Source organism: Antedon bifida, chromosome 9 (genome assembly GCF_963402885.1).
Source record: "Antedon bifida chromosome 9, ecAntBifi1.1, whole genome shotgun sequence".
Taxonomy (NCBI): Eukaryota; Metazoa; Echinodermata; class Crinoidea; order Comatulida; family Antedonidae; genus Antedon; species Antedon bifida.
Window position 1 is genome coordinate 295,668 of NC_136234.1, and position 24,454 is coordinate 320,121.

Here is a 24,454-nt window from a genome sequence, read left to right on the forward strand (position 1 = left end):
CCGATACCGGTACTATTTTGTGTCATACGCACAGTACATCATGCAGTTTACAAAAATTGAAACAGTATTTTAAAAATGTTATCAATCTATATTAAAAACACACAATTATTAAATACACTTTACCAGATTTAGGCCAACATCGTTTATCCCAACAAAAATAAACATTTTAACTTTGCTCAACCACACACACCTCGTTCTGAGGATCCAATTCAAGTGAACATGGTAAAATAAAACTACATTGAATGTGTATTACTTATGTTAACATTTACTCAGACACAAAGTTTAAAACATAAAAAGAAATAATGTATTATTTATTGACAAGTTCATAAAATGCTGATAACTATAAAATATTCTGTTTGGGTTTAAAAGTAACTCTTCCTAGGTTGATTTTGTGTGAATAATTAGGTACAGTATATACATATTAATAATACAGTAAAGATGCGATATAAGCCTAGATTAAGGGTGGGCTTATATCCGTATCAGTATGATATTAAAACATAACACATTTGTAACCTCTACTATGTATTCAATATATATTGGTAAGATATTTTGACAATATCAAGAAAACCTGCTATTATAGCAACTGCAACAGCTATGCCCAGCCAGAGAGGTGTTTTGGAGCTTGTAGCTGGTAAATATCTTCGCACCTGTAATGAAAAAGTTATATTTAATACTAAAAATAAAGAATTTTATTTAATGTAGGTTTTATCTTAGAGCAGTTCTTAAACAAGTAAGTCCAGTTGATTAAATTTATCTTTCTAAACTTAATACTACCTGGATGAATTACAATATGCGTATCTATATCTTGGAGCAGTATACACCAGACGCTGTGCGAGTTGGTCTATGTAATTACTTGGCAAGAAACTTTTTAAGGATTTCAAGAAAAATATCCAATTAAATGGCTTACCCCAGATATTTCACCCTTTGAGAGTGGTTGTGCGATAGATGCTGTTACCAATTTACTATTTTCAATAAGTTCACCCATTAGATAATGCTTTCCTGTTGATACTATCTTTACCGTTATCATTTTGCCTAAAAATCTCTCTTCCTTTGGTACCAATACCTATCATAAAACATGAGTACTGTAATGATTTTTAAGAAATAATGATCTTAACATGACTAGAGATATAATAATAATGGTACTGTAATCCTATATAGCGCCTAATACAATGTTTTTAAGCACTTTACACACAAAAATGATCCATTAAATATCCTAAGATAACCAAAAAAAAGAAGAAAAGCATATACTGTATATAAACTATATTAGGTGAGATGAAAACATTAAATATTGCTGGTGTTATAGAGAGTTGACTTTAGGATTTTCTGAAAAATGTGTAAAATTAACAACAAACTTGCCTGTTCATAAAACTTATTATGGGCAACATAATACTGTTTATCATGAGATACTTCAGTAACCAGCACATTTTGTATTTCTCCTATCTTGTTACTGTAGGTTTCATAACTTTTAAACAATATTGATACTTCCTTTGTTCGTCTCTTTTTCTGTAAAAGGATTTGAAAATAAAGTAATACTCAGTGGAGTATCCAGGTTTTTAAAAAAGTGTATTTAATTAATTACTTTAAGTACTGAACTAGACCTAATGTCCTATCTTTTGCATTGTCATTTTCAAAATTTAGGAGGCTTGGGCTGGCTGTGCGCCAAAACAACTTTGATCTACACCACTTAGATCCACCTATAATACTATATCTAAACAGGTATTAATTAATAAAGCCATGGAGTATGGTATTTAAATATTATACCTCATCAGCAGGGACTTGATGCATTTTAGCAGCAGGTGTAGCAGGCCTAGGGAAGAACTGATTGATGAATAAACTAGGAAACTTATAATCCTCAATCAATTTCAGAGTGCCTTTAAAATCCTGTAAAAATTAACAAAATGGAATTAAAATATGAATCTGATTTATTAGTACAGTAAATCTATGACAGTGAGCTACAGAACATGATTAAAATATAAACTTGTGTATTTTTACTACCTCCACTGTTTCTGTTGGGAATCCACATATCACATCAGTGGCAATTGTAACACCAGGAACTCTGTTGGAATTAACAAATAATTTAAATGTGGTTTTCATCTTGTTGATCCAATTACAGAAAAGTCAATAGGTACACAAATATAGTAGCATTGTACTTTAAACTACACTTCATGATTGAAAACAAATCAATCATATTTGATATTTTAAGTGCTGTATTTATTCAGTATCCTTTGAAAGCTTGACGTCAATTTACCTTTCTTTTAAGAAGTCTGCAACTTGTCTAAAATCATCTACTGTATATTCCCTCTTCATATCAGCCAAGACACAATCTGATCCGGATTGAACTGGTACGTGTAGAAATGAATAAACTCTTGGATGTGATAATATTTTACTGATAGACTAAAAATAATTTTAAAAATCAGAATCATATACAAAATCCAGGATAAAATTTAACTATAATTCAAAATTGACCAAACAATCTTACCTCTAAATGTTCCAGAATATAAGGTGGATTAGTCATGCCTATCCTCATCATACAACCCTCAGGTATAACCTCCACAAGTTGCCATAGTAACTCTACAATAGTCACTCCAATATCTTTTCCATATGCACCTAGATCTTCACTTGTTAACCATATTTCACAAACGCCCTCTAGTGGTAAAAAGTTCACAGTTTGATCACAATGAATATCAATGGTGCCATTAAAATTATACGGTGTTGTTGCAAATGTATTATAAAGAGTGATGCAAGTTACCTTGAAATGATTGTTTAGCTCTGTCCACAATTTCTTGAGGTGGATAACTACCCAATTCTCCTCTGGCATACTTTGTTTTACAGTATGTACACTGGTTCAAACATCTGTAATTAATCAAAAATTTTTCATATTTGTACTCTATACTTTTAGTTTTTGAAAAAGATATTTCTGAAACTTGATTTGAAATGGATTTACCCTGTATTTATAGCAATTATTTCAATTAGTGGATTTTTTCTAATTTTTGGTAAATTTAAAGAAGCTCCTCCAATTTTTTTTCCTGCTGCTTTCTTCTGACCCAACAATCGAACTGTGTGACCTGAAAAAAAAGTTATTTAGTTATGCATTGAGTTCTGCTATAGTCTTATAAAGACACTTATTAGTTGTACGATATATTGTCATTAAAATTACATATTTGAACCTTTTGGTTGTACCAACCATATTAACTTGCAAAGTATGGTTTACCTTTTAACGTTTCTTCAACAACTTCTACTACACGATCAATCTGTTGAACTCCTACAATACTAACACCATTGATGTATTCCATGCGTGGCTGAGCTTGAGGTACGCATCCAGATACAACTAAGTGTTTTCCACTTTTCTGTGCTTTTTTTACTTCATTACGAAAGTGATCTTCAGCTGGGTTTTTCACAGTGCAGCTGTTTAACAGCCATAGGTCTGCATCATCAGCCTTATCTATAAAACGCAATTAAAACTTTTATGGTACATATCATTTTAGAATTTCCTTTTGTTGTGAAACTTATATTTATGTGAGAAACATATTAAATACTATCCTAATACAAGCATAAGCCTGTTTTCCTGTCGACGTAATGTTACGAATTTTCAAATCATTAAAGTTGAAAATAAGTAACGATAACGATGATCGAGCAGGACCGCTAATATTTACACATTTTTATGTGATTGTTCATAGTTTCTTCGTTTTCTCAAGGGTTGCCGGGACACACGGCCGTGAAGTGTTGCAAAACCAAGGTGGCCACGCGCAGCCGGGCCCACATGGAAATTTTAAAAGTTACGGATTTTGATGTATCAACCCAGCCTAGGACATGTTTTTGCTGATATTTTAATCTATGCTTACACTAAAGACAAATATTAAATTAATTTTTGTAACGATTGCAGATTCCAACGATTTTTAACATTGTTTTTTATAATTCCCTTTTCCTGTAAAATCGTTGAATCCTGTCAATTTAACGCAACTCGTTGTAATGTTACATCAACAGGAAAACAGGCTTTACCTGTGATATTGTACCCATAAGTAGCCAGTTGTCCTGCCATATACTCTCCATCTGAATTGTTATGTGAGCAACCCCAAGTCTTCACATAAATCTTCTGAGTACCTGGGACAATACTTGAATTAAACATAAGTATGCAATTTATATTTAGGTCAGTTTTATTTTGATCAGAGTGATGGCTAAAATAACATATACAGTATCAACAAACAAATTTATGCTTAAATTTTATTTAACCAATCATAAAATAATTTTAATATGAAATTGCTTATGTTCGTAATACCTGTCTGCCACTAATTCCTCTTGTTTTGGTGATACATTATGACGTTTCTTAGACTTTGGAATCACATCTGTTTTGTTAGTAAACCTCTCATTAGGTGTTATATCTTCAAGCGAGACAATGTCTTCAATATCATCTAACCCATGAGACATCTTGGCAAACGCTGTACTGTACTGGATGGAACTAAACTGTACTGTGTAGTAAAATGGAAGCAATATATAATTTATCTTATAATAACCATGTAATGTGACCATAGCAACGTTTTATAATATATATAATTATTATAGCCATAGCTAATAAGCTTACTAGTATTTTAAGTGGGGACTACAGTAGGCTTAAGTTATGATTAGTACATCCATGCACGCAGTACAACGCGACGGTATCTCCTACCGGTTATCTGGGCACACTCTACAGGCTCTTCATCAACATAAACATCTAGGAGTTACCTTATCTACTGACATGAAGTGGAACCCTCATGTAGACAGGGCAGTTAACAAAGCCAATGGCATGCTGGGCTTTGTCCGTCGAAATCTGGGCAATGCCCCACGGAATGTCAAGATCCAAGCATACAAAAGCCTTGTCCGTCCCCATGTTGAATATTGTAGCTCAGTGTGGGACCCTCACACAAATTGCAACATCAAAAAAGTCGAAGCTGTCCAAAGACGTGCAGCCAGATTTATCACAAACAATTACAGTAGAGAATCTTCTGTTTCTGCTATGCTAAACGAAATCAACCTCCAACCACTTCAGCGCAGACGACAAGTTAATAGACTTATGATGCTGCACAAAATTGTCCATCAAAAGATTGACCTGAAGCTTGAAGATCATATAGAATACAGTAAACGACCAAACTCAGCAAGATGTACAAGGAACCACAATCCACTTACAATTAAAGTTCCTGTGGCTAAGACCAACCGATTCCAGAGCTCTTTCTTCCCTAACACAGTTAGAGACTGGAATGCTCTCCCGTTCTCTACAACTTCGACCACTATCACTAAAACCTTCTCCAAACTAATTCATGACTAGCTTTCCCCTCTTCAACCTCTACTCACATATTGAGTGATACTCCAGTTGGAGTTTATCAATTATCCAATCAAGATCAAGATCAAGGTAGTGCCAGCAGAAGAGAGTGGAATTAAAAGGAGGCCTAGCTAGGCCTACTAAAACTACTACTATAATTCTATGGCCTAAGGCCTGGCTAGTAACTTCTACAATAGGGCCTAGGCATAGTAGCATTATGATCTTACTTACGTAATTATAATATATTAATATAGAATAATTAATATTAATAAATACAAAAGTAATACGTTCAGTATCAGCTGTTCAACACATATAGCCACAAAGATAGCGTTAACATGCACACATGATGCCCCATCAAAAACAAAGACTGCCCTCAATGTCCAATTTTGTTTATATTTATTTTTATGTGATGTGTAAAACTGTTACTAATACTATCATTCTTTGGTGTAATCATGGAGAAATATGTAATCCATGATTACAACAGTAGTTGACAGTAGTAATGTAGTAAGTACTAGAAAGCTCCATGGTGTAGTAGAATCCATTTATGGCCACATTTTGATAGTAAAAGTTTATGGGTACTGACATATTAGCCGCAACACGTGCACAACATACAATATTTCAAAACGACTGAACTTCCAGCCAATCACCATCAAGGTATTGACACTCGGGTCGTCCTCGGCGTGTTTTTTTGTACACCTATCACATGACAACACCTTTACCTATTCGAACTTCGACTAGCAAGGCCTAGCTAAATCAATTTTTATTTAGGGTATTCTTTTATACTATTATTGTTACTGTATTATTATTAGTTAATAACTCTGCATGTTTGATATGATTTGAAGTATAGGGAAGCCTACCTAGAGTAGAGGCTAGGCCTAATACTACTAGTTAGGCTCCTAGCTAGGCCGCGCCTAGAGGCTAGGCCTAATAATAAGACCTCTAGGCCAGGCCTACTACTACTAGGCCTAGCTAGTACTAGGCCTAGGCCTACTAGAAAAACGTGTTTAATAATTAGGCCTAGCTAGGTGCCTAGGCTAGCTAGCTAGGCCCAGGCCTAGCCTAAGCCTAGACTATATCTCACAAAAATGAAGATAGGCCTGTGACCTGTAAACCGGCCTGGCCTACTAGCTAGGCCTAGCTAGGTAGGCATGGCCTATATAATAGGCCCTACTAGTTTAGAGGTCTAGCTAGTACTATATAGTACTAGCCTAAGCCTAGCTAGTAGTAGGCCTACTATAGTTACCTAGCCTAGCCAGGTGTGGCCTACTAAGTACTAGAGGCCTACTTTTTATTAGTTAGCAACCTCTAGCTAGGCCCAGGGCCTACTATCTAATCTAATTAATAATATTAGGATAGGTAGTATACAGAGGCGGAGCTAGATAGGAACCGAGCCTAGCCTAGGCCTATTTATATAAACTATTTTAACAAGTTAATTAGAAGATAGGCTAGCTAGCTGAAAAGCTAGGTATCTATCTATCTAGCATAGTTAGTTGGATGATAATTTATAGTGAGCTAGCCTAGAGAATTCTTTTGTTTTAGTATAGTAAAATATTAATATTTAAGTCTAGGCTAGTTAATAATTAATAGTAAGGCCAGGAAAGAGTCAATTTTAATCTTCCTTGGTAGGTCTATACCCATATACCGTTACACCAGTAAAATATAGGCCTAGACCACTGTACAAATTTAATTAGGATGAACTTTTTAGATTTAACTTTTATACAGTTCAACTTTAAAAAAATAAATATTATTAATTCAATTACTTTTTTAAAAATTCCAGCATAGGTCCAAGTAACTTAGAAAATGCATGAAGGTAACCATGGTAAAATCCAACCTTACAGGGTTATTGTAGACCCGCGGAATCCTCTGAAATACCATGAAACATCACCAAGGTCACGGAAAAAACAAATGGTAAATGAGGATAGAAAAGAACAACATCGAATGAATGAAAGGTATGGTACTTGTCGACTAATTTATGTAGTTTGCATTCTTGCTGACTAAATAGATTTGAATGTTTCTTGTTATCCAGTTATCAACAAAAATGAAATTCTTTTGTTGCAAACTGGTATAAGCCTCAGTTAAATATAAGTTGAAAATGATTTAACAATGGGCCTAACAGTATTATGCATTAGGAATATTATTATGTTGGGTTGAATATGTTTTTTTGTGTTTTATTGATTATACTGTATTTATGGTAGGTGGTATGGATGGTATGATAATATTCTCCTTCAGTCCTGTTATTTAAATTGCCTCATGTGGGATAAAGAATATTTGACAACCAAATACCAAAAAAAAAAACCAATAATAAGTGATGATCATTAGTATGTTTTCTTTCTTTTAGATTCCGACATCATAATCTAAATCTTGCAATTAAAGAGATTGTCAAAACAATACCATACCCCCAGGGAGAACCATCAAAGAATGAGACCAAGGTAAGCAGAGCACCAACATAGATAAAAAACTAACAGTAACATTTAACACAAAAATTTAAATATTTATAAAATTGTTTCCTTATACTGTAGTACAATGTTCTCCATCGAGCAAGTGCCTATATGGATTACTTGAAAACAAAGATCTCATTATTGAGCTATGAATTGGATATGCAGTCTGATTTTGTTGGTGGTCTAGCAGTATTTGATAAACCATTTAATAATATTCAAGGTAGTTATTTTTATTTTTACACATTTAATACAATCATTGCTAAATAGTGTGAATAAATCAATTGGTCTAATCTGTTTTGATATTATACAATAACTAAAAAATTGTAGTACAGTACTAATACTATATTATACTGAAATATGTTTATTTTGTAAAATAGGTGAAAAGAAGTGCTCAGTTCCAGCATATACGCCATTTTGTAATGAAGTTATGGAAGAGTTATTAGGCCACAAACTGCCAGTCTTGCCACCAATTTGCAAATCCAGGCATGACATTCCAGGTGGTTCTAGAATGCACCGATCAACATCTGCTAAATCTTCCGCTGGTATAAATTTCTACCGTTGTTTTTGTACTTAATATTCACTATAATTGTATTGTTATCATACATTTACCATAACCAGTATATCAATCCCATGTGAGTGATTATACTAAATCATATACGGTAATCTCCATAAATATATTTTCAAACTACAGTAATTTAATCTTTAAGCAATACATTTATTTACTTATCATTCTTATTAATTGAATCTTTTACATTTATTTTATTAATTTATTTTTTCAGACTATACTTATCCACCAATCATGCGCCCAAACATTCCAGCAGGTTTTCAAAATCCTGATAATCATGGAGTACCAATACCACTAATGGTTAGTAAAGCAGTGATAGTGCCACCTTATGTTTTCAATGTCCTTCAGACGACAACATCATGTGGAGTGGATCCTGGCACCAGTCAGTTAAAAGCTAAAAAACGACAGGCAGCCGATGTACCAAATAATATTCCGTTTCCTATCAAAATTCAGACAAAAAGTAACATCCAAGATTTAACGACTACTAAACAGATGAGTACGAACTTAAGTTATGAGAGTCAATCTGATGTAACAAACTCACAACACTACAAAAATATTGCGGATCCAGTTTCAGATTGCAGTTCAAGTCCAACTTCAAGTACTAGCTCTTTTACAAATACCAATCCAAGCTTTTGGTCAGGAAGCTGCACCAGTACTCAAATGTCAGATGAGATGATAGCCTCCCAAGATGATGATTTGTCATTGAAATCTGATGAAATTCTTTTACCAGCCTATGATAAGTTGAGAGAAGATCACAGGACACATGGTGTCTTAACTCAAGATGACATTCTAACAGCTGTAACAGCAGTAGGATTACCTGAAGAATCTTACATTCCAGTCAGTGTCATAGATGAGTTCATACTCAAAGAACCCATTGGCACAACAGATAAGTTCACACCAATATCAGATAAAAAAGTAAAATCAATGAAGGATTTCAGTCCCAATGCTGTTGTTGAAATGTCTACAAATTCATCAGTTGTATTTGACGAAGATACAGATAGTGATGAAGATGAATTTTGCATTAATTGGATTGAAAATGATGTGATGCTTACACGCGAGACAATTCCAACAATACCATTAGATGGAAGTGGTGCGACTATACAGCTACCAAACAGTATTGAGCAAGTACTTAGACTTATCAATGGTCCAAAGCTAAGTCCAACCACCCTCTCCACATCACAAGATTCCTCCGTAAACAGCAGATCTTGGATTAATGGTTATCAACTATTTACAAAAATTAACCATCATAAATTTCGAAGGTAAAAAATTAAATACTGTACTAATATTGAAATAAAACTTTTTGTATAGTTTAAATTTTAGTTTACTTTTACTGTAAACATGTTTTGTCTTTAACTCATTTTAGTTGCTGGCCTGAGATTGAAGGAAGAGAAATTACAAGATTGTTGGGAAAAACTTGGAAAGACTTCCCAACAGAATACAAGACACTGTATAGGTAAGAAAATGAATATGTTTGGGAACCATGATTGTTGAAAATATTAAAACTGTAGCTACGAGTGAACTAACTAACCCAATTACATTTTGGTATTCAGTTGCAAGTTCACTCCAAAACTAATTTTGCCACTTTCTGTTTTAGTGAACGTGCTTGTGAGCTGAACGAGTACAATAGAAGTCAGCGACAACGCTCAATTATCTCAGAACAGAAACAAACATTGTAAACCACTATCTTTGAAAGCAAAAATCAACTTTATTATTATTATTATGGATATTTCAATAATTGATTTTATCACTTTATAATGTTAGTTAAAAAGTTATTAATTTATGATGGTTGTGTTTAAGTGTTCAACATTTGTATTGCTGTTTTATATTTAAAGTTCAATAATATTTACCTTTTATTGTACTCATTCTTTGAAGGAGTACTGGGTTCATAATATTGTTGACTTCCCGATTCACATGTATATTTATGATCATTGTTATGATTCCAAGTTTGACAGTTTTTTACATGAATTAATGTTCTAGTTGTGTTTTATTCCTATAAAAATACAACTTTTAAAATACTTTTCTATACAAGTTACAGAAGACACAACATTATGTCAATATCTTTTTTGATCAAATAAAAAATAAATTCAAAAACACCTACAAGGGTTTTTACAGGCTACTAAATTATCCCACATGGCAAGAGTATCATTTATGGAATTTTGTGCAGATAGTATCATTTCCGAGTTGCAACCATTGTCACAAAGGAAGTCGGAGTCGTGAATATAGTGAGGGCGCACTGCAGCCAGCCAAATACCGACAGAAATATCTTCTCCTTGATAGCAATGTAGGAAACTAAAAAAAAACACAATTAAATTAAAAATATATTTTCTTGAAAAATAAAAGACACATGAGTAAGAGTAACATATTTAAATGTACAGTAGCGAAAGCATTTGAAAGTGACCCAAATTTGATCTCATATCAAAATTTGCATTTATTCTCTATCAAAGCACATTGGCAAGGAGATTAACATTCCTTTTTGTAGCAGATTATTTTAAAAAGAAGTCATCTGATTTACCATTCATTATTTGCAATCCAGCTTATAAGATCTGATGAGAGAATGTTTCCAGATCCACAAGCAAATGGTGGATACGTAAGTGAATCGTACTCAAAATCTGCCCACTTGCCATATTGATTCACCTTCCAATTTCTTCTAAAACTTCCCCACCAACTCCAACTTGCATTCAGATTATATTCATCTAAAAACTAATTAACAGACTCCATTTATTAAAAGCATTACAAGAGCATGTACTCTATTACTGTAGTACCTTACACATCCTCGAAACAAGTCCACACTTCATATTATGTGCAGTTATTTTCATCTCAATGAACCTATACAGGAAATAACCAATTACATTTTGGTCCTCAAATATAAGCCCACTCCCTATATGTGCAGTTATTTCATCTCAATGATTTAAATACAGAACCTCGGACATAAGCCCATCTCTCAGACTAACTTGTCAAGGCTTATTCCAGAGCCAGTAAATATAATAATTGAGTTTCCAATAACAAGGAAACCAACCTGTAAGTACTGTATAAAACTTGTTAGTATTCTCACCTTTATCAAAGTATAAGGATTAACAAAGGTATCATCATCTGCCTTCATGATATATTTAAATTGTATTGAATTGGACACCCTGAAGAATAAGACAATAAGTCTAAAGTGTGATGTGCTCAAATAAGGTAGTGATCTGACATCATCATATCGATATATGGGCACATCGCATTTTTTTTCACATAAAGTTTGATAGTGTAGACAGAGCTTTAGGAAATAGGGGGAAAATCTCTTCATTCAATTTGTTTTATTCACAAGCAGCAAATAGGTGATTTTTTACCATTAACATGTCTATGAACTAAAACTAAGTCCCTTACCATTTATAAAATTTCAAAAGCTTTGATGGAATATTGCTGTATACATCAATAACATCAACAAAGAGTATATCGTTGTATTTATTCTGCTCTTCTTTCAGTAATTCTGATTCCTTAGAAAGTTCAGTGAGACGCTCTAAATCCCGTTTTGATTTGTTCAAGTGCCATGAGTGAACCTGTTCTGAATCTAAACAAATGAAGATATTATGGAAAGTAAAGAGCAGTAATATAACTGCTAGCTACACACTTCTGCTTGTATGCAGTGGAAAACACGGTGAGTTGCTATATTTTAGTAACACCAAATTTACTTCACTCACCATCAAGTATATATAACATATTGCTGTTTGCAAGTTGATGATCAGTTTCTTTCATGAAAGGTTCAAAAGAAGAATCACCGTTCTCATTAATAATTCGGAGTCCCTTAAAAGAAAATTGAATAAAATAAATTATTTAATATTTTAGGGAGGACGAGTTTGATGAAAAACGGTACTAGTTTACAACAATGTAAGGTAATCATTCCAAATGATGCTTATATAAAGTTTGCGGTACACCATGTATATTTAGTTATGAAAAATACTGTTGAGGTTCTTGATGTTTGTACCTTTGAAATAGTTATTACACCTTCCTCTTGAACTGCCCCTTTCAAATGCTGCAATGGATCTATACTTTGCCAAACATTCTGTACATCAACACGAGTTATTAAGGATCCTTCAAAGCCCTGCAAAATATGAGAATAAAATTGAGTATACAACAGATTAGAAATAAAAACAAACAATACTGCAGTATAAAGTTCTGTCTACACTATCAAACTAGTTTAACAAAAAAAGTGTGATGTGCCTAATGGTAGTGTTATGACATCATCGTGTCCATATATGGGCACATCACTTTTTTTGTCACATAAAGTTTGATAGTGTGTAGACAGAGCTTAAAACTGGTTTGAAACCACTTTTAAAAACAATACTCGAGTATGATTGGGTTGAAATAATTTTAGATTTCGATTAGATATACTACACGGCACCACGTCCACATGAATAAAATGAATACCTTACTTTTGGGTATACCATTTGTTTTACGGTTTTAAAACGCCAAACACCAGATAACATCCCAGGATCATCAGCACTAAAGTTTACACTTACAAAAATCTCCTAAAGTAAGAAATACAGATAACGATTAGATTAATTATAATAAGTTATTGATTGTATTGGTGAAGTCCCTAATATGAAGTTCCTTTACCTTTATTATTTTGTTTAACATTATTTTTTCACTTTAATTTGTTTCAACTATTTCTCAAGCACCATATTTATGTATTACTAGTGGCTCCTCCGGCTGAAGCATTAGAGATCCTCAGATCAATACAAAAATAAATTGATCTTACCTGATGTGAGGCGTCATAGAGACTGACATTGTATATATTTTGATTTGATTGAATACAGCTATTTAATATTCCAAGCATTACAATAACAACATCATGATGAACCTAAAATAACCAATGATCATATTCATTACGCGTCATCCCTATTATTGGTAATAATATTTTAAAAACTTTGACAAAATTGATTGGCTAGGTAGAAAATCTTACCCGGAAATCAAATCCAACATTCTGAAGCTCCATGGGGATAGTTTTCACTGAAATGGTGTCCTTAAAAACAAACATTTCATCTCGTAAATCTATAAAAAAAAAAAGATAAATTCCATTAATTGATTGCTAACCTAATTCAGTGTACAGTGCATCAGACAATTCAATTGTAAATGGAAAAATAAATACAGGTAGTACCAACGAAAATTGCATTATTCTACAAATGTATTAATAAAATCATACTACCATACTATACAGTCACTTACTGCCTTTGTAGTCATAGTGTAAGTTGTGACAGGAATATGGACTTATTCTGTCATCTTCATGAATATGACAACAGTTGCTTCCAATGACAAATTTTACTTTAATTCTGAAAAGTAAAATATTATTATTAAAAAGTATAGCAAATGAATTTCTTATTATTGTAGTATTTAGTATTAAAAATTAATTATTTCTATTTCATCCTTTTATTACTTAGTTGTTATATATGAAATGTTTAAAGCAATTCTCTTCAGAAAAGACTCCACTACCAACTTGGTTGTCTTACTTTCAAAACCCTAAATCTTCTTGCTCCTCAAGGCTTATGCCATCTCCTCACTAAAATTACGGCCAATGGGAGAATGACCACTCGTCAAATCTCAAAAGGAAATCTTCACATTCCTAAACCTACTCTTGAAATTTTCAAACTCTCTTTCAGTTACAAGGCCCCTCATTTCTACAATGATCTTCCTCTATCTATCCGCAATTCCTTATCCTTTTCCTCTTTCAAAACTAGACTTATGACTTTTCTCAAAACTATGTAATCCTTTTCCTGATTTTTATTGTAAAATAGCAGATCTAAATTTTTATTTATATATATATACTTTATATTTTGCTTAATTTAACATTTCAGTTATTTTCTATTTTTCAAATTTTCTTATTATTTTTAGTCTTTTGTAATTAATTTTATTTTTTTCTTTTACTTTTCTGTTCTTGTTGTTTTTTGTATATTGTATCTGTTCTGAGGGTCCCAAATGATCAGCAAATGCTGGATGGATCACCCTCATTAAATATGGTTAAAATAAAAAAAAATAAATAAATAAAAATACTTTTGTAATTACCAAAATGAACAGTTAATTTAAAGTAAGTAACCAAAATAATGTTCAGTAAAGTTTATATATGGAAATATTATAAACATTATACAAATTGTAAATACCGGTCTTGAAGTTTTGCATTGGTGTATCCTACCCAAGTATTTCGCAATACATCTCGTCTAACAAAGTTTTCTCTGGCAGATAGTATTCCCACAACTAGTTCTTTTTCCTCATTTACTGTAATCAAGAGCAACAAGTTGAACATACGGTGTACAGTAATCCTTTATTTACCTCCGCCAAGGAGGTATATGTAGTCGACCGTGTGTGTTTGTCTGCTTGTTTGTTAGCAGGATTACTCAAAAAGTTATTGCAAGATCTTTACCAAAATGAAAATATAGATAGTTGAAAGGCTGGTTACATAACCATTACACCAAATTCGCATACACATGCTTGTAGTGAAATAAGCCTAATCACACACAGCATTAAGACACAAAAATTTAAAAAAAATTCTTTTTTTTTTCTGTTAAATTTTACAATAGGCGGAGGTATGCACTCTCGGAGTGCCGTTCTAGTTAGATATTGAACTAATAAAACATAAAGCAGACGTAACCACTTTTACGAAATTTATGCCAATTGTTTTTAATAATTAATCCCTGCTCGCTCCATGCCATGTGATCGTGACTCTGCCTACTACAAAGTTAGTATGTGGTGCAGTTAACACTGCAGTAATGGAGATTTATGTGTATAAACAGGGCATATCCCTATACTATTTATATAGGATAATAAAATATGCCTTATTTTTAAATAAATATATATCATTTATTCATTGATTTATCAGATGATAGATCATATTTCATGATTTTAAACAATAATTATTACCTTTAACATTAGAAAGAAAGAAAATGCCTATACAGATACATAACATAGGAATGCACAGAAATTGGCTAATATAAACACACTTAAACACCATAATCTGCACTGCAGTTCCCTACTACTCTAGCTAGGCCACCACCAAGACAAGACGAATCCAGCCAAGGCCAGTGATCCTTCGCCTCCCACCACGTGTGATTTGTTTTTGTTTATACTACTTTATAGAGGGCGGACTCCATAAATCTCCTGTTATCATTTTTGGAAGTTCCATAGCAACAGCAAACAGAGAGTGCTGTTTTTGTTTCGCTACAACCTCCACACCACGTTTAAATCATTAAATTATTAATCTATTTTCATGTAAGTTTACTTATGAAGTCATTATCTTCCTATTGATGTGTTTTTTTACTTTACCAAGTTCATTGCAATGTTAGTTTTCTTGTATCCAATCTAGGCCCTAGCTAGGCTAGGCCTAGGCCTAGTAATCTAGTTAATTAGACCTAGGCTAGGCTAGATGTGAAGTATAGCTAGCTTGTGGTCACAGCAGTATAGTTATGCCTACTAAGGCCTCCTAGGCCTAGTATAAAGTCGAGGCATTCTCTAAAATAGGCCTCCTAGCTAGGCTAGTAGTAAGTGTATCTAGGCTAGGCCTAGCTAGGTAGGCCTAGGTAGGATTCTCCATGTCAATCTACTGTATTACTTTATAAAGCAATTTATCATATTTATGACTGAGAATTTACTAAAAAATTGACAATGCCCAACAATGGTAAATTAAAAATAAATAAAAAGATGTTTAATTTTATTTAGCCTAGTTTATTTTATTCGTCTACTTTTGGCCACAACATACATTTTATTAATGATTTTTCTGTTTCTCCTACTATCTAGAGAAGATTCCGACATGTCTACCGAACCACCGATTACTGATGGCTCATCAGCTGATGCCCAAAATGCAAATAACAACGGGAGTTTTTCACAAACTAAACAGAGTGTCAAAAGTGGTGGAACAAGAAAATCGTTACCTTCTCCTTTAACAAGCGCCAAAAACAATTCAGCTGTAGATAGTCGAAACATGAGGCGGATAATTGCAGAAGATCCAAATTGGTCATTGGCTACAGTTCCTCTGCTAACAGAACTTTGTGTGAAGCATATTGTTGATAACTTTGCAGGTAATATTGTATGAAATTATACTACATACTGAGAAGCACCAAAACATTTTAAAAATTCTTCTAGCATGGAATCTACTAGTATTTTCTCTAAAATTAAATTATTACTAAAACTACTCATTTTTTCCACAGAACATCCAAAGCTGAATGAGCTGTTGCCAAAATACAAAGACAAAGTTCTGGAAAAGATTTCAACCAACCTACCATTATCAGTAGTTGCTCACCTTGTGTGTGATGAAGGCTACTGGCAAAGAAGGTGTAAAGCAACATGGAATGTATGTGATGTATCCAAGTATCAACACAACTGGAAAAGAATGTTCTTTGAGAGACATATTGAATATATTATAGAACATTTTGTACCCGAGACTACAGAAGAAACACAACTGAATAACACTCTTCCTCTTGCTAGTCCATATATCTGGAAACTTGACTTAAAACAGTTGCTTCCTCCAGTCAAAGAGGAACCGAACAAAATCCCAGATGATGTGTCAGATGTAGGAAGTGAATCTGGGTTAGACACACCCTCTATGGACCATTTTGAGTTTAGCACAGTCTTTGACAAACTGCCACATTTGCAAGAGTTTAGTATCACTTATGGAGTACGAGATTGCGGTATGAACTTCGAGTGGAACCTGTTTATGTTTACCAATCGTGATTGTCTCTTATTGTCTAAGTGTATTAAGAAATGTCGAACACTTAAAGTGTTTAAGTTACACAGAAGTAAAGTAGATGATGATAAGACGCGTGTTCTAATTGCACATATCCTTGACCATCCAAGTCTATCAGAGCTGGACCTATCTCACAACATGATTGCAGACAGTGGAGCGAGAGCCATTGGGAAGTTTATCAATGGACGTTGTAAACTTACTAAATTGAATTTGAGTAACAATAAGATTCGGGCCAATGGTGCTGCAGCAATAGGGCATGCACTTTCCAAGAATACCACTCTTAAACTATTGGATATGAAGTTAAACAGGATTGGAGATGATGGTAATGAGTAGTAATTTGATATAAATGTATTTAAGTAGGCTAAATGTTATTACTCTTATGATTTTACTTCCGTTAAACAGGATGCATCACATTTATCTACATTTTCAACTATATGTCTGTTTTTTTTTATTTTGAAGGTGGTCAGGCAATTTGTCAAACATTGACTAAGAACACAACATTAGAGAACTTAAATCTTGGTAGTAATGAGCTTAGTGAACCAACAGCAGCAGTACTTGCTCAAATTGTCATCCATAATACAACCTTAAAATATATTGACTTGTCATGCAACAGGCTAGGTCCAGTAAGTATTGTTAATCTAGATTATTCTACACGCTCATTTATTAGTACATACTTACATGCAAGTTTCTCTGTTGTTATACACAAACATTTTCAAATTGACAATTCATTATTTCTCATCAGTTTTCATTATAATGTATATTTACTTTTTCTTAATAGGATGGTGGCAAGCAAATACAGGAAGGTTTAGAAGAAAACACAACCTTACTTCACATTGACCTTCGGCTGACAGAGGTCGGGCAGGAGAGTGAATACTCCATCAACCAAATGCTCAAGAGAAACCAAGAAATGCACCGTGAATTGAAAGTTCAGAAAGAACAAAACTAGATCGTTAACACTATAAATAAAAAAAAGCATTTACTACAAAAGTTGTAGAACTATTTAAATTATAAAAAAAAAATTGTTTATTAAATTATATGTATTAATTTATGGAAAGAAATTTTTTGGAATCATGACTAATGTAAACAATTAAATTACTGTACTAACATCTCCCTTCCACACTGTTTAGTTGAGTAATGTTTTTGTAAATTCAAGTTTCAGGGAGCTAGGAACAGATTCTTGGTACTGTATCATAGGCAAATTTTGTAATACAGTCACATGTGATGGTGTATCATGGGCCATAAGCCTTAAAAAGAGGTACTGCATGTGATACATTATAATGTGACACTGTATTACATCATATGTGGAGATGTATCAGGTTAGTGAACCTTGAAGTTTACACTCTAGTGACCAAGATTAATGTATAACACTGAATACAAACATATCCATGTTAATCAATGATGGATTTATTCATTGCTATGTGGTGGTGCAATAAATACACAACAACTTTTGTATTGATTACAGAAATTTATTTGCATAAAGTCAGTTGGAATTGAAAATACCCATGATACAAATGGTTATGAAAAATATTTCATAAAGTAATGGCTGAGAAATGTATTTCAAGATAATTGTAATGTCTATTTCTACTACTAGATTAGTTCAAGATTTAGTTTAAGTACAGAAAGATATTATGTGTGATATTAAAATTACTTTTGATTTGCAAAATCAGGTGTCCAAATGATTTAAATGTGTTACTACGGTATTTAGTGTACCACATAGTACAAGGTTTTAATCCAATCAAAAGCTTTGTGATCTCAGAACAGGAATGTTTCTTTTCATAGATAGTCTACTAAACCAAGTTTCCTATCTAGCTTTCTTGTCCTACTGTATATTAGCTTACTACATCATTGGCTATAACTTCCTGAGAGCCAATGTTTACTTATGTGTTTAAATTAAAGTTTCTTACATTTTTCAAGTTTGTACAATAGTAAATTACTATCATTACATCATTTATCAATATTTTACATTCTAAGTAAAAAAATATACTGTATGTAGTTGCATGCATCATGGTACATACATTTTGCTTGTATTTAATTTTGCTGAGTCAGTGGTATACCTAAAAAGAAAACAAAATCACAATTAATATAATAACCATAGTTTTGGGATTAAGGAGACAGTGCTGATATACACAAAAACACACAACAGTGACAGGAATATAAGCAACTGGAACTAACAAATAGGATATTATAACCACATTCCTGAAACAATGACAAATGTACATACCATCATCAAAGGTTGACAAACTCTCTGAAGAAGCCGAGGGAGTAAGTTCTCCAGCTATTGCGGATAACTCACTGTTGCTGCCATCTTGCTGGTCTGACATCACACCACTTTCCAACGATACATCATCGTTATTCATTGTTGTACCATCTCCTGAATCAAGTATTGCCACATTGCAATCATTCATTTGTAGACTGTTATTAGAATTTGGCAATTCATTTAGTTCTGATGACGTTTCCATCAGAGGACCGGCAGTTACGGATTGTTGTTGACTTTCCCTCCTGCGTCTCTGCCGTGAAGGAACCCTGCTTGACCTGGGATTAGGTGGTGCATTTAATGTAGGGTTATTGTCAAGTCTTTGTAGAGACTGAACTGGTTGTTGGTTATGCGTCATACTTGCAGGGCGTGGCGGCAATTCTGGTGGACGTTCATCGTTATTTCCAGCTGTTTGTATTGAAGATACATCATCACCTGGTTGTTGAACACCTGCAGTGGCTTCTTCATACGATGGCAACGGCACTTCCATATTTGCGGTCAACGACAACAAATGGGAGTTATGGCGTTCACGCATACGAGCAACACGTGCTGCTATGGTTGACGAGTGATATCGACAGCGTGGTCGTCTACGCCTTTGGGTACAACATTCACGAATTGACAAAATGATGGTGACGGTTAGTATACCCATGATAGATCCTGATATCGCTACAACAATTGTAAAAGTTTCATTGGTCAACATATGCTGTCCACCGTCAGCTGTATCAGGAGATGCTGTAAAGAATGATGATAAAAGAAAAAGAATGATAATAGGAGCCCAGAAAAATAGTAATAGCCTAATTAAAATATAACCTGTGGTACCATCAAATATAAAAACAAACTTAACAATAACAGTAATGTATTAATAATTATAATGCTGTAAAGAATTACAACATGAATGACTGATGATAAAAAGAAAAAGAATGATAATAGGAGCCCAGGAAAATAGTAAAAGCCTAACCCCTGCATAAATTAAAATATTATGTGTGTGTATGTGTTATAATAAAATTTAAAAACAAAATTAAGAATAACAGTAATTTATTAATAATTATAATAAAATATTATGAACAGTACTATTAAGTTCAAGCTTAGTCTAATAGCAATGCAAAATATTTATTCACCTTTACTTGTTTATCAGATGTAAAATAAGTAAATAGAGCAAGATAGCCAAAGATAAAGATCTGATGCATGTACCCTGCATGCACCTTTCACCTCCTTATGTCCCATCTCATTGCCCTGATAAACATTAACATACCTAATTGACACAAAGGCGCCACAGTGTTCCATGTACCATCCGTTTGACATGTTATGTCCTTGTTACCTATCAATACATAATCTGTCTTACAATAAAATTTGAGCGTCACTGTCGGGATGAACACGTCTTGACAACATCTATCACCGTTAGCTGGTGTACCAGGATCTGGACAATAATCTGCAAAAATAAGTGTTTTTATTTACCAATGTTATTAATAACATTCTGGGAATGTCAACATCAGCAATGGAGGAAAACAAGCTGATTCTTGGTACTGTTTGTTTAGTATCATTGGTAAATTCTTTTCTATATCATAGACTCTAATCCTTAACCTAACCTTCCATAATACATTATCACATGTAATGCACATGAGATGCTGTATTATGGAATTTGTCTATGATACTGTGCAAGTATTGTCATACATGAGAGAATTCGGTAGACGAAAATCTGTGTAATGATGATGCAAATAAACTGACAACATTAGATAATTCATTGTAAACTTACATTGAGGGGCACAAGTTGTTAGACCAGTACCGGTCCAGTTGCCCACATCGCATGTTATAACAGCATTTCCCACTAGATAAAAACCTTCTTTGCACACATATGTGACCTTGTCTGATGTAGAATACAATTCAAGATTAGGCTTGTATGTGCTATGTGGAACTATTGGAGGATGACCACACTTTATACCTGAAAAATAACAAGAATATGAATTTGAATTTTTTTTTGTTGTTTTAGATTGTAAGGGCATCTTCCAGCAATGGAAAAATATGAGGTAAAAGTTCTATACTTACTACATGTAGGGTAGCTTCCTTCCCATTGTCCATCTGTACAAAACAACGCATTGCTACCAGTCATTGTATAGCCATCTATGCAAGTGTAAGTGACTCTGGTATCGAGGTAGTAATAACCATTATCAGGTGAAGGTTCCCTACCAAAATGCCTGTAAGCATTAGTTACATTCTCTGGTTCTAAACATCCTTTAATCACTTCTAAAAGAACAAATATATGTATATGTATTACACTATTGATAACTGTAATATATACAATTTCATAACTATTTAAATATTATTCCTACTGAATTAAATACTAATTGTGCAGACATTCAACATAATAGTAGTTTTCATGCAAATAACATGTTTGTTAGTGTGCTACCTTTTTCACAGTTGGCACCAAAGTAATCGCCTCTGCAATGACAACGATATGAACCTTCTGTATTGATACAGAATCCTTCATGTTGACAAATGTTGTTAGAAGAACACTCATTGCTGTCTGTAAGAATTCAATAATTAATTGCCTTTAAAATGATTAGTGTACAAATCTGTCTACTACTACTACTTAGGGTACAATTAAAATATAATGTATTTGGGGGTTAATAACAAAAGGCAGTCCATTTTTCACAATTCAACTCATTTCCTGTTAAGGTTTATGTGGCGGTAGATATTACTTGTCCATCATCTCTTGTACAAATAGTCTATTAAGGTGCTATTGGGCACTGAATGTTGTTTGAGAACAAAGCAACTTTGTCAAGAATATTATAGTGTAGTTTGCACTGTTTTTGTATATTTAGATACTTAGATCTAAACAATTTTCTATGTAATGTATATTGACATATTGTACTATCCAACTGGTATTAATAATGAATGAGGGGTGCCATCACTGTTTCCACAATCTTTACCAATTAAATAATTATTTATTTACCAAATGATGGGATTTATTATTTCCTAAACATAATGATAAGTACTGTACCTTTACATTGAGCCCATGTATAGGACCACACACCATTATCTCCACAATGATTAACACTTTCCCCATTTGTTGATGGTTCAAAACCAGTATTGCAAGTTAACTCAGCTTCAGTATTAGGATTGTAATGAACTTGAGATCCAGCTACTGTCGTTCCAGATATTTTACCATTGGGAATATTTGGCTCTTGACAATATATAGTTGCTGAAAAAATAAGCATGTACCAATTAGTGTAAAGTATCAATAATATCTGTCTGAGTACAAGACAGAATTAAGTTGGTCCTTAAGTTTAACCTTAATTGTATTGTGCCATCCACACACACGCAATTCAGCACAGTTACTGTAGGCTGCAAGCCACAGGTTATTCCCCCACATTTACAATGGTCAAGACTATTTCATTGGCATGTTATGTAACAATGATGACAGTACTGTATTGTACAGTAGCTTGAAACTTACGAATACACTCCGGAATCTGTGGTAACCACTGATTTTCATCGCCACAAAATATCTTTTTTGCTCCTTTAGAGATATAGTTATCATCACAGTAGTAATGAATGATAGTATTCCTTTTTAAATAGCCTTGAATTGGTGGTGGATCACGACTTCCATTGTCAATAGGACCTGGATCAAGGCAGCCTGAAAATAAATGAAAACGTTTTTTTTTCTCAAGTCTTACAATATTGCAGCATCATCACATTCTGTTTTAAGAATAAACAACATATTTTGTTATACTACAGTACTAAATATCTAAAGCTCTGTCTACACTATCAATCTAGTCAGTCTGACAAAAAAAGTGTGCCCAAATATGGTAGTGATATGCCCAAATATGGTAGTGATGTGTCCAAATATGGTAGATGTAACTACTTATCAATGTAACTTACCTTTAGAAGGTGTTGTGAGACTGAGACTCTTTACCAGCTGAATCCCCACCAGCAAACACAGTAATTTACACACATTTACAGTCATAGTGATTCGTCACAATACCTATAAATTAAAATACTAAAATTAAGTAAAGAAAATTAATTTTGCCCGAGTCAACTAAAGAAATGCTCAGAACAATAGTCAATATTTATTTTTAATAATTTGTTTTAATCATTAAAATTATAATTATTTATATTAGGCCTAGGCCTAATTACAAAACAATTATTATTAATAATTTGATTTTAAAAATTAATTAAATTTAATGTGGACACTCGCTCGGCACCCTTTACCAGTCTTACTTACAGTAATAATAATTAATATATGGTAGGCCGGATCTCTCACAAGGAGGTAGCTAGGCCTACCTTACTACTACTATACTACTTGGAACTAAATTGTACTACACAGTAGGCCTTCAACTTTCCGGCTAGCTAGGCCTAGGCCTACCACTCAGTCTCACCGTCAGTCAGAGGAGAATGAGAGTAGGAAACCAACCTAAAAAACAGGTTGAGTTAGACTATTATAGTATTCATGTTTATTTAAACTTTTTGATAATACAACATGCTTACAATTAATACTTAAACATTAAAAAATTACCCGTTTTAAGCCGTTATTATAAGTAAAACATTCAAACTTTATTTTTTTACGGCGATTCGGCTATGTTGTCTCTCGCGGATATATCGCAGGTAATACCAAACTGGCGAGTAAATCATGTTTTACTTTTTAAACCTCGCAACGTCTGGTTTAAAAGGCTACTCGGGCCAATAATTGCTGTTAGCCTAGGGGTTATTGCGATTTGGACGTTTCTGATTGGTTGTAGCCATGGATTATATTGATTAACACTGTTCTGATTGGTTGTAGCTTTAAATACTTCTTCTCAGAACTCGTCCATAATACAATAGCAATTGAGCACAGTGTTTCACTATATAACCATATAAATAATAGGAAACATTTAATAATATGATAAATGACATTTACATAGCAATTTAGCACTGTGTTTTACTATAACCAATTTGGTTAGAGTAAAAAAAACACAATGATAAAGAATAGGAAACATTTAATAATATGATAAATGACATTTACATAGCAATTCATCACTGTGTTTTACTATAACCTATTTGGTTACGGTTAAACACAATGATAAAGAATAGGAAACATTTAATAATATGATAAATGACATTTACATAGCAATTTAGCACTGTGTTTTACTATAACCAATTTGGTTAGAGTAAAAAAAACACAATGATAACGAATAGGAAACATTTAATAATTTGATAAATG

At 33.2% G+C, this 24,454-nt stretch overlaps 7 protein-coding genes across 11 annotated transcripts in view; 4 read left to right on the top strand and 3 right to left on the bottom strand.

Moving 5' to 3' along the window:
* The window catches only part of LOC144851834 (lysosomal proton-coupled steroid conjugate and bile acid symporter SLC46A3-like), a 123,302-nt gene that overhangs the window by 98,579 nt on the left and 269 nt on the right, over positions 1 to 24,454 (top strand). The window lies entirely within an intron of this gene.
* LOC144851833 (threonylcarbamoyladenosine tRNA methylthiotransferase-like) lies at positions 282 to 5,643 on the bottom strand. Of its 3 annotated transcripts, none has more exons than XM_078709464.1 (13): positions 5,525 to 5,643; positions 4,277 to 4,466; positions 4,000 to 4,112; positions 3,212 to 3,442; positions 2,945 to 3,065; positions 2,750 to 2,853; positions 2,480 to 2,646; positions 2,249 to 2,394; positions 1,996 to 2,056; positions 1,762 to 1,881; positions 1,357 to 1,503; positions 908 to 1,063; positions 282 to 647 (listed from the first exon to the last, which is right to left on the bottom strand). In XM_078709464.1, the coding sequence occupies exons 2-13, from the start codon at positions 4,423 to 4,425 to the stop codon at positions 519 to 521; spliced, it is 1,644 nt and encodes a 547-aa protein (XP_078565590.1). In that variant the 5' UTR covers positions 4,426 to 4,466; positions 5,525 to 5,643; the 3' UTR covers positions 282 to 518. The 3 variants fall into 3 exon arrangements, with proteins under 3 accessions (XP_078565590.1, XP_078565591.1, XP_078565592.1); XM_078709465.1 differs by having other exon boundaries at positions 4,277 to 4,461; positions 5,525 to 5,552; XM_078709466.1 differs by lacking the exon at positions 5,525 to 5,643 and having other exon boundaries at positions 4,000 to 4,101; positions 4,277 to 4,407.
* Positions 3,374 to 23,883, bottom strand: LOC144851830 (C4b-binding protein alpha chain-like). Of its 3 annotated transcripts, XR_013614228.1 has the most exons (11): positions 23,771 to 23,883; positions 23,137 to 23,239; positions 22,712 to 22,891; positions 22,259 to 22,459; positions 21,665 to 21,781; positions 21,304 to 21,501; positions 21,014 to 21,199; positions 20,513 to 20,689; positions 19,228 to 19,992; positions 18,766 to 19,060; positions 3,374 to 3,385 (listed from the first exon to the last, which is right to left on the bottom strand). XR_013614228.1 is itself a non-coding variant. In XM_078709461.1 (10 exons), the coding sequence occupies exons 2-10, from the start codon at positions 23,219 to 23,221 to the stop codon at positions 19,035 to 19,037; spliced, it is 1,935 nt and encodes a 644-aa protein (XP_078565587.1). In that variant the 5' UTR covers positions 23,222 to 23,239; positions 23,771 to 23,883; the 3' UTR covers positions 18,620 to 19,034. The 3 variants fall into 3 exon arrangements, 2 of the variants coding, with proteins under 2 accessions (XP_078565587.1, XP_078565588.1); XM_078709461.1 differs by lacking the exon at positions 3,374 to 3,385 and having other exon boundaries at positions 18,620 to 19,060; XM_078709462.1 differs by lacking the exon at positions 3,374 to 3,385 and having other exon boundaries at positions 18,620 to 19,060; positions 23,743 to 23,787.
* LOC144852304 (uncharacterized) lies at positions 4,616 to 5,299 on the top strand. The gene has a single exon (XM_078710079.1). It carries the CDS (start codon positions 4,616 to 4,618, stop codon positions 5,297 to 5,299), a length of 684 nt encoding a protein of 227 aa, XP_078566205.1.
* On the top strand, positions 7,080 to 10,237 carry LOC144851832 (uncharacterized). The gene is made up of 7 exons (XM_078709463.1): positions 7,080 to 7,242; positions 7,632 to 7,722; positions 7,813 to 7,951; positions 8,109 to 8,273; positions 8,511 to 9,555; positions 9,660 to 9,749; positions 9,891 to 10,237. Exons 1-7 carry the CDS (start codon positions 7,094 to 7,096, stop codon positions 9,970 to 9,972), a joined length of 1,761 nt encoding a protein of 586 aa, XP_078565589.1. The 5' UTR covers positions 7,080 to 7,093; the 3' UTR covers positions 9,973 to 10,237.
* On the bottom strand, positions 10,288 to 15,359 carry LOC144851835 (UDP-GalNAc:beta-1,3-N-acetylgalactosaminyltransferase 2-like). The gene is made up of 12 exons (XM_078709473.1): positions 15,188 to 15,359; positions 14,431 to 14,545; positions 13,502 to 13,605; positions 13,239 to 13,327; positions 13,035 to 13,136; positions 12,709 to 12,804; positions 12,261 to 12,377; positions 11,977 to 12,079; positions 11,663 to 11,846; positions 11,349 to 11,427; positions 10,809 to 10,996; positions 10,288 to 10,585 (listed from the first exon to the last, which is right to left on the bottom strand). The coding sequence occupies exons 1-12, from the start codon at positions 15,276 to 15,278 to the stop codon at positions 10,381 to 10,383; spliced, it is 1,473 nt and encodes a 490-aa protein (XP_078565599.1). The 5' UTR covers positions 15,279 to 15,359; the 3' UTR covers positions 10,288 to 10,380.
* LOC144851836 (dynein regulatory complex subunit 5-like) lies at positions 15,429 to 18,549 on the top strand. Its single transcript, XM_078709474.1, has 5 exons — positions 15,429 to 15,535; positions 16,061 to 16,341; positions 16,471 to 17,328; positions 17,466 to 17,629; positions 17,785 to 18,549. The coding sequence occupies exons 2-5, from the start codon at positions 16,074 to 16,076 to the stop codon at positions 17,950 to 17,952; spliced, it is 1,458 nt and encodes a 485-aa protein (XP_078565600.1). The 5' UTR covers positions 15,429 to 15,535; positions 16,061 to 16,073; the 3' UTR covers positions 17,953 to 18,549.